Genomic DNA, 12,786 nt, shown 5'->3' on the forward strand with positions numbered 1-12,786 from the left:
GTTAAGGTGCCTTTACATGGCAGCGTCAAGCGTCGAGCGTCTGCGTAGAAAATTGAGCAGAATCTAATTTCAGCCTAGAATCTATCTCTTTTAAATTCTGCGCATTTTTCTGCGCAGACGCTCGACGCTTAATGCTGCCATGTAAAGGCACCTTTACCGACCAACTTACTTATTTCGCGCATGCGCACTCCGTTTTGGCCAACACTAACATCAAAGGTGCCGACAGGGAGTTGCGCTACTGTATATACTGTGGCCGTAGCGACGGAGTGCTCACGTACACTACCAAGCGCACGGCTAAAGGTCGGCGCTGATTGGCAGACTTTACTCAATAATAACTTCTTTATTAAGCGTTATATAAAAAAAATGTTACAGGACTTTTCTGTTCAGTTTACTATGCTCTACCCGCTCACGGCATAATCTTTACCAGACACTGTATATTTATACATTGTGCAAATTTTGTATGTGTGAAATGAAATATAGATCATTTAAATTATAAATTTAATTTAAGAATGTATGTATCGTATGTCAAAACATTGACAAAAGCATGAAAATTTTATAAACTGTTCTACTATTTCTTCTAAATTATTTAAGTTTAAAGTTTGTATTGATTCTTATGGAAAATCGAGTATTGTGTAACATTTATTGACAAATTTGACAAGGAAAAGACTGTCAGCAAAATAAAAATTTTAATATATTTTAACAAAACACTACTAAACATTTGCGAAACTTGATTTAAATCCATTTAGGCCAGTGGCACATAAAAAAACTTATAGCGTTTTCAAATGAACGGGTTAATCCAACCCGGTTCAATTAATCACTATATTTGACTATGAATTCAAGCCTTTTATTGGCAGAGATGATGCAATGACGTCATTAATCGTTCTCAGAGCACAGACTCCTATATATTACTAGACTGCTAACTCCTACGAAATACATGGCCCCGAAAAGTATGTACACAACACATGCGCACACAGCATACATACACAAAAACACTTTTCGTCTGTACACATCGGCCATATTACATATCCAGCTCCTATCCTCTTCTTTCCTACTGATTCCTACTTAAGTCACGCATGCGCAGATGTTTAGCTGTGTAACTGAACGGTGTGTATCTTTTATGTGTCCAACTGAACGGTGTGCAACTGAACGATGTGCAACTAACCGATGTGCAACTGAACGGTGTCCAAATGAATTTTCTTCTGTGTCCATAGGCTACTGTGTCCAAAATTATTGTGTCCAAATGCACTGTGTCCAATTGAACCGTGTACAAAGTTTCGTGTCCATTTGCAACGTGTCCATTTACATCGTGTCCAATTGTACTGTGTCCAAGTGCACTGCTCCCTAAAAATTTCACGTATGTCATGGCATCGCCATACGAAAAATGTCCCCTCCCTTGCCGCTCCATCAGAGTGCATTAGTTTTTTTCGTTTTTCAAGGCAAATATAAGCCAACAAACGTTTTAATTAGTTTTTCCGTGACCAACAAACGATTGCGCATCAATTGAACTAACAGCCCTGCCGCAAATGGTCGATTAAAACCGATTAAAACATAATCCGTTTTAATCGGTTTTAATCGGTTCAATCCGCGCCCGGATTAAAAAGTAATCAATTTTAATTCCGAACGAACTATAATCGGTTTTAATATCGCTTTCGCGGATTATTTCCAATCTAAAATCATTACATTCTAATCCATATTGTTGTCAATCCAAATAAACACGAATAATCGAATGGATATTGTGGCTGCCATAGGTCGTCACATTAAGCACAATCCGCAATACAATAGTGCGACCCGCAACTTGGCAGCCCACGCGCTCGCGCGTCCGAGCGTAGTTCCGGGCGGCGCCGCTACGCGGCGAAGGTCGAGCGAGCCAACCTGGAAGTAGAAAGCGGTCAAGCGGGGATATAAGGCGGACCCTCTGCGGAGAAATCGTATATTTGTTTTTAACAACTGAGTTTCAATTGCAGAAACACCGATTCAATAATTAATTGTGACTCATGATAACAGCAAATCCGACTTCACACTACATAAAATCAATTTACTTTCCATCTGCGAAATGATAAAATTCTTTATTAAAAGGGATTATTTTTTACCTATGGATTGACTATGGTAAATTCCAATTCAATTGCATTAAAACAGGTTTAATTATAACTTTATGAAATCGTATAATTTCGCATTGAGGTGGAGATATATCATCCAACATTAATCTCGCCTGAAGCATACAAAATTCGATTTGACTATTTTCAATCGGTTTTAATACCGCATTTTCGGTGCAGAAATCCCGATCGATTCGGATTACATTTTTTTAAATCCGTTTTAATCGACCATTTTCGGCAGGGTAAGTTTAAAACAAAAATAATATCTTTCCGGTTAACTTCACACAAAATTTTGTTTTCGTATTTTCAAAAAAAAATATTAACCAGTATACGTTGTGATTAGGCCAACAATCACCAACAAACGACCAACAAACGATCCGTAAAAAAAAAATTATAAAATCGGATGTTGACCGACTAACTTTATGGAGCTTGATTTCAATGCTAATATTTTTCACTTTTCCGCCCTAGGGAAAAAGTTACATGGGTACCGATCATGTAACTTTTTTCCTAGGGCGGAAACGTGAAAAGTGAAAAATATTAGCATTGAAAATCAATGGCAAAATTTTTCACTTTTCACTTTTTCGCCCTAGGGGAAAAGTTACATGTCGATACCACAGATTAATACACAGATAGCCAAAGGCCCGGATGAAGGCGAGACCAGCATTTCTCACTGGTTTCAGCGCCATACCGTAGTAGTGGCCAAAGCAGTAATTACGTTCCCAAGGTAAAGTTGCGTCGTTAATACGACGGTAATAAATTGACTATTTAATCAAAAACATTAAAAATTATTTACATTAAAATTTCTCTTTCTTCAATATCCACGTTTAAGTGGAAAGCAACGAGGAATATGAGTTTTATTTTTTAGAAGTGTTTTACAAGGGGAGGGCCAGACGTGCCCATCTCAGATTCAAGCGGTGATTTTTCTATGAATTGTCAATCCCCGTGTGTAATTTTTTTTTGTATAATTTTATTTTTTTATTTCCCAGCAATATTTTAGCATTAAATAAATAAATATTGCGCGAGTTTTTCATTATAACATAAATTGCTTTCTATAAAAAACAGAAGAAAATGAACAATGTTTAATTTAATCGTAAGAAATATGTTAATTAGTCTATAGACATCCAGGGGTCATCCAATGGAAATTTATAGGACATTAATACTTATTATAATACTTAAGAGTTCTAAATTATGTGCCTGTCTACAAAAGATGATTTAAGCCCTAAGCCTTAAGAAATTGACTAATCACAGTCGAATATTCTCCTCATACTTGATTGTGATTGGTCAATTTCTTAAGGCTTAGGGCTGAAATCACCTATTGTAGACCGGCACTTATGTGCCACGGCCCTTAAGCTCGTATCAGACTACGCATTGAAGATTCAGATTGAAGATTAAAGATTGGAATTTGTCTAATCAGAGCAAAAGGGACTAAAATTTTTTTATCCTGATTGGTCAAATTTCAATCTTGAGTCTTCAATCTGAATCTTCAATGCGTAGTCTGATACGGGCTTTACGGAAGACCTTGTGCGGTGGCCCTCATGGTGCAGACGCAGACGCTCGACGCTCGATGCTCGATGCTGCCATGTAATGGCACCTTGATGTTTCCTGTGCGTTGAATCTGGCGGGCCGACATCCCGGGGCATACCGAAGGAGGCGCCATCATCAAGGCTGCGTTCGAAAACCTAACCTGTGTGCATATGAGTGTCGTTCTATCTTTGTTCAACTTTTGGTAAATAACAAAGATAGAAAGACGCTCTTGTGCACACGGGTGATGTTTCCGAACACAGCCCAACGAGCCCAGTTTATGAGGTTACTGTCATCGGTGATCGGTGATCGGTGTCGCGGACATAGGATCTCGTTACGATCTGTCACCGTCGTCGCCGCATCCTCCTCGATCGGCGATGATGGCGTCGTTGCTGTTGCATCGCCGCGTATGATTTATAGGGCTCGTGGGCCCTCTCGAGGAGCTCGAGACTCCTGCCTTCAGGTACGCGAACGAGATCTTGGTCGAGAATATTCTCTCTCTCTCTCCAGAAACTAAACACTTTCCAATTAATTAAGCAAACTTGATAATTCACAGAGTAGAGCTGAATTGGTCGAATTTTATCAAGTTTTATTAATTTTTTGAATTTGGATCAGAGTATATTTTATATCACTAAAGTCGATAATCATATATGTTTGAAGCAATGATCCCTAACAATACACATGTTCAAAAGACGTCCAGAGAACATCCAGAGGATGTTAAACATCCAAGCATGTCCTCTGGACATCCTCTTTTGAACATGTGTGTTCTTAGGGATATGTCAAGTAGTTTTACATTTGTCTCAAAATTATGGCCTAATATCATTTTTTTATTGTTTATTATAGTTATTACGATTATTATTCACACAATAAATTAATATTAATTATGTACACATTTATCAATATATTATGTTATACAGTGTAACGCTCAATGTATATTCTCTTAAAGGATTAAAAGCCGAACCGGAGTTTTGTATATCTGAAGATGTTGGAAGTTGGTTTGCGTGTCGTCCGCGGTCAAGATTGGAAATGGGATGATCAGGATGGCGGCGAAGGTCATGCCGGAACGGTAGTGGAGATCGGGAAGCCACCCTCCATGGTAGGGAGCTCGGCCTCCAGTCCGAATCCCACCGATCGGACGCCGGATAAGACGGTCATCGTTCAGTGGGACCACGGCGCCAGGAGTAATTACAGAATCGGTTACCAGGGCGCTTACGATCTGTTGATGTTCGATAACGCGGCCGCCGGCGTCAAGCATTCCAACATTATCTGCGATGGTTGCAAGAGACACGGGATAATTGGCATCAGGTGGAAGTGTTCCCAGTGCTTTGATTATGATCTCTGCACTCAATGCTACATGGCCGATGTGCACGAGTTGACTCATACATTTCAGAGATTTCAAACAGCCAATTCAGTGGGGTGAGTACACCCATTCGATTTTGACCATTTGTGTTTTATTGACAGAAAATTATGTTTCCGATCAAATGTTGTAGGATCCAACTAGAGCCGAGAGAAGGATGCACCAAGATATCTTTAAAAGGAATCTTTATAGGAGCAAAAGTCATTCGCGGACCGGATTGGGAGTGGGGAGATCAGGATGGCGGTCGTGGTATTAATATTTCATTTATACAAATCTCAGTTTGAGTTATTATAATTATGTAGTGGATTACCAATCTCCCATTTTTTCCCATCCATCTTTTTTAGGAAAGACTGGCAGAGTCATGGATATACGCGGATGGGATAATGAGAGCAGTCGCTCTGTCGCGACCGTCACATGGTCCACGGGTAGTACCAATGTGTATCGATTAGGTTACAAAGGTTGCGTGGATTTGTGTTACGTGGAGGAGGCTACTGCTGGTACCTATTACAAGGAGCATCTTCCGCTACTCGGCCAATCGGTCTTGACTATACCGGATAACGGAAATAGCTCGACACCGACAAAAAGTGGTGTCTCCAGCATCTCATCTAGTTCACACCATGTAACGTTTAATGTCGGTGACAAAGTGAAAGTACTAATTGAGGTCGATATACTAAAGGAAATGCAAGACGGTCATGGTGGTTGGAATCCGCGCATGGCCGAATACATAGGAAAGGTATCTTTTTTTTTTTCTTTTTTCTTTTTCCAAAAATAGAATGTCTCGTCTTATCTACAAAAAGTATTGTTCCCATAAATATTAATTAAAGTAAACTGAGGTTTAACCAATTCTTGAAATCTCGCTAGAGCTTTTTCTTTAGAGAATGAAGCAAAAAGGAAAAGTTAAACTTTAAGTAATTTTAATTAATATTTATAGCTCAAATTAAAATGTATGCATTAATTGAATTAATTTTCTAAAATCTAGATCGGCACGGTGCACCGAATTACAGACAAGGGAGACATTCGCGTGCAATACGAAGGTTGCAACAATAGGTGGACCTTCCATCCGGGCGCTTTAACAAAAGTCACCGCTAAGGGTGCGTTCTCCCTCGGTGACATAGTGCGTGTAAAGAGTGATTTAGCCGCCGTCAAACAGTATCAAGTTGGTCACGGTGAATGGACAGATATCATGAAAAATGTTAGTCGGCAACCTATACATGTGTACTACAACCTATACTCGTTTCTCTCTATCGTATTTATAATATATGTACCTAGTTTATATCTGTCGCAGGCCCTAGGAAAGACCGGGAAGATAATCAAAATATACCCGGATGGTGACTTACGCGTGGCACTAGACGGTCCTACGTGGACATTTAATCCGCTAAGTGTCGTTCCTGTATCTTCGTGCACGAATGTTATGACTGCCGCACACGATAACGCAAATAGATTTAAAGATCGTTCAGGTATTCTTATTTTCTAAAAAAGATGTCTACATCATAGCCTCATTATTGGATCGATTTTGTTTGTAATGCTATAGGTGTAATTATCTATTTAATTTCTTCCAGTCGAGGGTACCGATAGCGAAGTGGAGAAACTGTTGAGAGACGCGGCTAGGGGTGAGGCCGGCGTGGCCTCAGTGCGAGAGTTCCTTAAAAAGTACCCTGGCAAAGTGGACGCGCGCGCTCCCGGCGGTGGCAGGAAAACGTGTCTGCAAGTGGCCGCGCATCAGGGTCAGCGCGAGCTCTGCAATCTTCTTCTGGACGCCGGCGCCTCTCTGCGTGCGGTTGACGAGGACGGTGATACGCCCTTACATTATGCAGCATTCGGGTATGTTTGGAAACTCATTATCTTGACTTTTCTTCCCAATAGTATATCGACGTGTTGTTATTCATTTTTGCGTTTGAACAGTAATCAGCCGGAGATAATGGAACTGCTGTTATCACGAGGCGCGGCTATCAACGCCGTCAACAACGGTAGATGCAGCGCTTTGCATGTAGCGGTTAACAAACAACACGCGCAATGCGTGAGAGTGCTGCTGCGTCATCATTGCGATGTCAATCTGCAGGACTCGTACGCTGACACGGCGTTGCACGATGCAATCGGGAAGGATGCCCTAGACGTGATCGACGTGTTATGCGCTTGTGAAAGAATAGACTTCACTCTTCGAAACAAACGGGGCTTCAATGTTCTACATCATGCCGCGCTCAAGGGCAACGCTCAGTATGTAGGATAGATACAGTGTGCGACGATGGAAATGGACTGTGTTTTCAAAATTTGCCTAATTCACCCTTGATTTACATAAATTCGTGAATGTCCGTTGCAGCGCAACGGAGAGGCTAGTCACTCGCGCACGTCACTTGGTGGATACGAAGAAGGAGGACGGATTCGCAGCGTTGCATTTGGCGGCGTTGAACGGACATAGAGAGGTTGTGGCCATCCTTCTCTCGCAGAACGGCGGCCGCGCTAAGGTCGATCTACGCAACAAACGACGACAAACCCCGTTGCACTTGGCGACCTCCCAGGGACACTGGTCAATTGTCGAACTGCTGGTGCATGCTGGTGCGGACATCGGCAGCGCGGACGAGGATGGTGACACCGTGCTGCACATTGCGATAGCAAAGAGCCCGAATCAACAAACTGCCGTGCTCACGCCTGAGAGTAGCCGAGATTCGCCGCTCATATATGCGGTACGTCTAAGAGATTACAATTTTTCCTCGGATATTTATAAATGTATACAAAAAGAAACAAAATCATCGAATAAATACTTATCTTTTTAGATAAAATTAATGTTTTCAAAATTATTCTGTACATTCTATATGTTATAGTTCTAAAGGTAAAAGAAAAGAAAGAGTATAGACTTGTCATTTCTCTCTGACAAAATACTTTTCTTCGGGTAGATCTGGCAGAGTCTGGCGAGGCAAAGCACAAAGACTGAATTAGCACTAGCTTGTTTTCTGGTAAGCGTGGACAGAAGCTGCAAACTCCTCGAACAGATCAGAAACAACAAGGACAAGACGCCGCTTGATCTTTTGGAGGGCAATCCGCAAACCGCTCTGCTCGTCGATCTTTTACGATCTTACAAATACCAAAGTCATAGCACGCAATTAGAGTAAGATGCAAAACAAGATAACAAAGATTTTATTTTAAGAGTGTTGCAAATCCAATCTTCGAAGCATTTATAAATATGTCTGAAATGTCTGACAAATCGATTGATATTTTGAAAATTGAATTTAATATTCTCAAAATAATGAGATTAATTGATTTTGAGATAATTCGATAACTTATTGGTAAATATATAAGAGGAATAATTTGTATGCATGTGTGTATTTTACAGAATAGAGAATAATCCACCGAGTAATTACGTAGAACCATCTACGTATCGGATAGTTAATACATCACAATTGGAAGGATTGCGTGGCGCGAGAAAAAGTATATCCGGTTCCGGCGACGCTGCGGAATGTCAGGATTGCTCAGGTACCGTAACGGGCATAAAGCAAGAGAACCGACTCGATCCTAGCAGTAGCGTTACACTTGGTTGTGCACGTTGCGGTCATACCATTGTCAAAACGCAAACGATTCAAGGTACTTGAATCAATTTTTCTAAACATTTTTCTAAACCGAGGAAAGATTTACCCTTATATATTTTATATATTATCTTTGCATTATTTGTCTAGATGGTCAGCTGGCAACAGGTGAAGTTTCAATAGCTAATTCGGAAGGGAAATCGAAAGACGTGTCGTCGGAAGAGAAACGGAAGGAAGAGATCAGCGACAGGGAAAGGGAAAAGGAAAAGGATAAAGACTTAGAGCGATTACGTTATCTGGAAACTAGAGTCGCAGATCTCGAGGAGGCAAACATGTGCAGCATCTGTATGGAACGTCGTCGTAATGTCGCTTTCCTTTGCGGTCACGGTGCCTGCGAACACTGCGCCGCTCCGTTGAAGACCTGTCACATGTGTCGCAAGACGATCACAAAGAAGATTAATCTGTATTAAATAAGTTCAACGACCAAACATTTATATACCGAAGAATAACAACGTTTGATTTATCGAGCGGTATACAATGTGTGTTTCGAGAGAAAGCATCGATACTTGGAACGGTAGTATTGTAATAATAATTATCGTGAATAAGATGGTTGTGATAAACGTATATTCGGCTTTAAACTATTTGGCCGCTACGCAACTTGAAGAAGGAGATATTCGGAAAAGAAGGTAGTCACAGAAATCTTTTTACTTACTGCAGGGTATCTACTCCCTGAAAAATATGGAAAATCTGGAGTTCTCAGGGATTTCTTTTGTACCGGAGAAATCAAGCAATTCTCATGGAATTTTATTGGGATTCGGGGAATTTTTTCTTAAATTCTCTTTCATAATTTTGCTCCTATGTTACAAGCAGTCTGCAAGTCCAAGTGAATTATGTGTTTAAAATATATTATAAATATGTGTATATATATAATAATTTTAATAATATATTTAATATATGCAGTACATATTCTTATCGTAATTTTTAATCATTAGAATTTAGCATTAGAAAACGCATACAAGAAAAAACTTATTTTAGAAAGGGCACCAAAAAATCTTTAAAATATTCTTTTCATTTGGAATTTTGAATGAAAATACCTGGAAGAGATCAGGGAATTTTTTTTAAAAGATTGGAGTAGACACCCTGTTACTGTAATCGATGCTATTACCTTCCAAGATATCACGCATCCAAAAGATATCTTTTTAAGATACTGTACATATACATTTGTTTAAATGATGCAAAGAAACGATGAATTCTGCCGACTGTGGTATTATTTATAGCGTAGAAAAATGTTCATCAGTTGATCATAGCGATACGTGTGCATTACGTTTCGTATGCTGAAAAAAAGTTAAACTGCCAAGACATACACTTCTCCTCTTCTGTGACAATTCTGACACGTAAAAAAGCGAGTTCCATTATATCGCACCGACATTGTGTCATATTGAGAAAGACTTATGCACATCACGAGATTCGCGTTCGCTCGGACATGAGATAGCTTGATTTTACGTTACCTTTTGTTGATTTTTTTTCAGAGATTTATTAATATATTGAAGATATCTCGTATTTCGGCAAACGAGCGCGTCATACATACAATTGTTGTGCGCTCTCCTTCCTCACAAATTGGCGTATTGCCTATGCTTTATCCCGTCCATTTTTTAAAGAGAGCGCGAAAAACGAGCTCTTCTCGAATTTAACTGGCGAAAAACATTGTTGTTTTTTACGCAGTAAGAATCATAGAAATTCGTAGAAATGTATGTGTGTATATATCGTCACATTATTGCGATAGGATACTGTTTTATAAAAGTACTCCAAGACTTTCAGACTGCGAGCTTTTGCTGTTTCACGCGCAGTAGATGAGAAGAGAGGGGAGGCACATTTAAATATATAATTTCATATCCTAACATATCGAAAAAGATTTTTTGTTACTTCCTCCCCACTACATATGACATATTGTTCAAATCTTGCGAATCTCCTCCGATGTTGAAATATGTACCCCCTTTCTCCCTTATCGTATTTTGCGTATCGTTGGATGAATCTTTGCATGATAAATAAGACACATTCAAAGGAGATCCCCAGCCAAATTTTTTAGATAGAATAATTATATATTCTGATTTGTATAAAGTATGGGACAACGTATGGAACCAATTAATTTTAAGCGAGCTTCCTCGAGCGAGAGATCCTTGCGGAGAAATAAACCAATTAATTTTGAGTGGATTTTTTTTTCTATCAGTATTAGACATCTTGCCTTCTTACTCGACACAACGAAAAACTCGAACTCGAGGCGCATAGGAAATTCTATTTAATACGAATAAGGTGTAAAGATATACTACGATGTATCGGAGCTGCGATAATCAATCAATTTTTTTATATCAGCTAACGTAATTTCTACATTAGTGATTAACGAATCGAGAGATTTTTTTTATGAATCATTGTATGGCGAGAACAGGGTAATGCATCGCGAATTTTATGTTCGCGGCGAGAAAGGTACAATTTTGCAATAGTGCTGCAATCTGATTTCGTCAAGATGATATTAGCCTTCTTCTTTTTCTCTTTTCTTCTTTCCTTCTTTTTTATAATAGCTGTATTGTCGTATTTAGATATGTGAAGCGTATACATTACACAAAAGATGTTATATTACGATAGCATAACTTTTAAGCATCGATAGATTTCTACGCAATTATAATTTACGACATATTTAAATAAACAAATTTACGATAGATAAACTAATCTAATTCCATATCCCATCCGTGTTCCTTTAAGCTTTATCTTTCGTTGAGTAAAAAAAGTGAAAAAATATCCGTCAACTTTCTCACACCGTCGACTAATCGTGTAGTTAATGAAAATAGAAAACAACATATTACAGAGACGAGTAACAAAGTGGTAATAACATAACGAACACCTATAACGCACTTAAAACAAGAATTGAAAAATGAGCTTGTTATCTTCTTAGCTTAGCAAGCAATCTTATTTATTTTGGTACTCGATAAAGGTTCGGATAATCGTATATTACAATCTTGAGCCAGTTTTGCAAAAATCGTAATAGCAGTACTAACGATATATAATAATGTATAATAATGGTAATAATATTTTCTCTTTTTCTAAAGTAACCTAAACGCAATGTATTCTATTAGTAGTGACATCGTATTTTATCTGTAGTATCTAATTAACTTAAACAAAATCGTGACGGCATATAGTATACCATATAGTACGATCACTTCAGAAATTTTTCAGCTATAGAACTGTCTCTTATACACCTTCTTCTGTACTGTTTTCTTCATTTATCTCTTCACTTTCTTTGAGAATAATATTATAGCATAATCCTAACAAAGGGCAACCAAGCGTCAAGATATGATGATTCACAATAGCGATTAAGAAGTACAACATGTCCAGAAATGTGTACACTCTGCGAAAAACTGATGAATATCCTAATTTCAACTTCGCGTTAGTTAAACACAACATGGTTCCTTTGTTCCTCGATTGCTCTACGAATTACATATAACGCAAAAAAATAATCTTTTATTTCTTCTTCTCTTCCTGTTTAGTTCGCCTTTCTCTTTTGTTTCTTAATCGAGACATTGACGTCTTTAAATCATAAATGGCCATTGAGATATCGCCCTTATGCATTAATGACAAAATAAATGCGTTTAAGAATTGAAAGTATAGATAACTAAAGACAAATTGCATAGATTTGGAATATGACATTGAGTGGATAAATACTTAACATATATCGAAGAACGAACAACAAATGTAAGCACAATACAGAAGGTATTAAGATAAGACACACACTTCGCGTCTTATATATGATTTGCAATTACCATTTTCGATTATAATTTTCAATTAACGAATGAAACAACAATATTTGGATAAAAAATATAAGATTTCCGTAGCATCCACTTTTTGCATTTAATCGCTTTCACTCTTTCGCTGCTCTCTTTCACATTTTCCATTTGTCCAATCACGAGTAGAATGAAAATATAATCGTGCGCGTCACTTAGTTTTTAGAACGATTAAAGAATTTTTAATGAGCAAATTTTTTCCGCAAGTTGCGAATGGGAAAACATTATGAATTGCCAAAGTACATAATATATATTAAACTTCAATATTGGTCGATTTAGTACACAATCGTGCATCAACTATATGTGATAAAACAGATCCAAATTTGTGGAGATAGAGTAAACTCTATATATATCATTAAACATTATCATATTATTCTCTCTAAAATCCAGCAATCCAGAACTCTTACTTGAAATTTTTTCAAATTTTAAGAGAGTAGAGTGGATAATACGGGAATCCGATTGTA

General features: G+C 38.4%; 1 protein-coding gene across 1 annotated transcript; it reads left to right on the plus strand.

Annotated features, from left to right (window-relative positions):
• The first annotated feature begins 3,732 nt into the window (after nt 1-3,732).
• On the plus strand, nt 3,733-9,468 carry LOC115244926 (E3 ubiquitin-protein ligase MIB2-like). Its single transcript, XM_029822944.1, has 12 exons — nt 3,733-4,077; nt 4,561-5,030; nt 5,105-5,220; nt 5,316-5,704; nt 5,951-6,163; nt 6,257-6,428; nt 6,531-6,792; nt 6,874-7,185; nt 7,289-7,652; nt 7,863-8,074; nt 8,300-8,547; nt 8,640-9,468. Exons 2-12 carry the CDS (start codon nt 4,597-4,599, stop codon nt 8,957-8,959), a joined length of 3,042 nt encoding a protein of 1,013 aa, XP_029678804.1. The 5' UTR covers nt 3,733-4,077; nt 4,561-4,596; the 3' UTR covers nt 8,960-9,468.
• The last annotated feature ends 3,318 nt before the right edge of the window (nt 9,469-12,786 follow it).

The sequence above is a fragment of the Formica exsecta genome, unplaced genomic scaffold (assembly GCF_003651465.1).
Source record: "Formica exsecta isolate Colony F162 unplaced genomic scaffold, ASM365146v1 scaffold884, whole genome shotgun sequence".
NCBI classification, from domain to species: domain Eukaryota; kingdom Metazoa; phylum Arthropoda; class Insecta; order Hymenoptera; family Formicidae; genus Formica; species Formica exsecta.

Coding starts and splice junctions, on each gene's coding strand:
- LOC115244926 (XM_029822944.1), top strand. CDS start 4,597: ATGTTGGAAGTTGGTTTGCGTGTCGTCCGCGGTCAAGATTGGAAATGG. Junction 5,705..5,950: donor TGGCCGAATACATAGGAAAG/GTATCTTTTTTT, acceptor TCTAAAATCTAG/ATCGGCACGGTGCACCGAAT. Junction 8,075..8,299: donor AGTCATAGCACGCAATTAGA/GTAAGATGCAAA, acceptor TGTATTTTACAG/AATAGAGAATAATCCACCGA.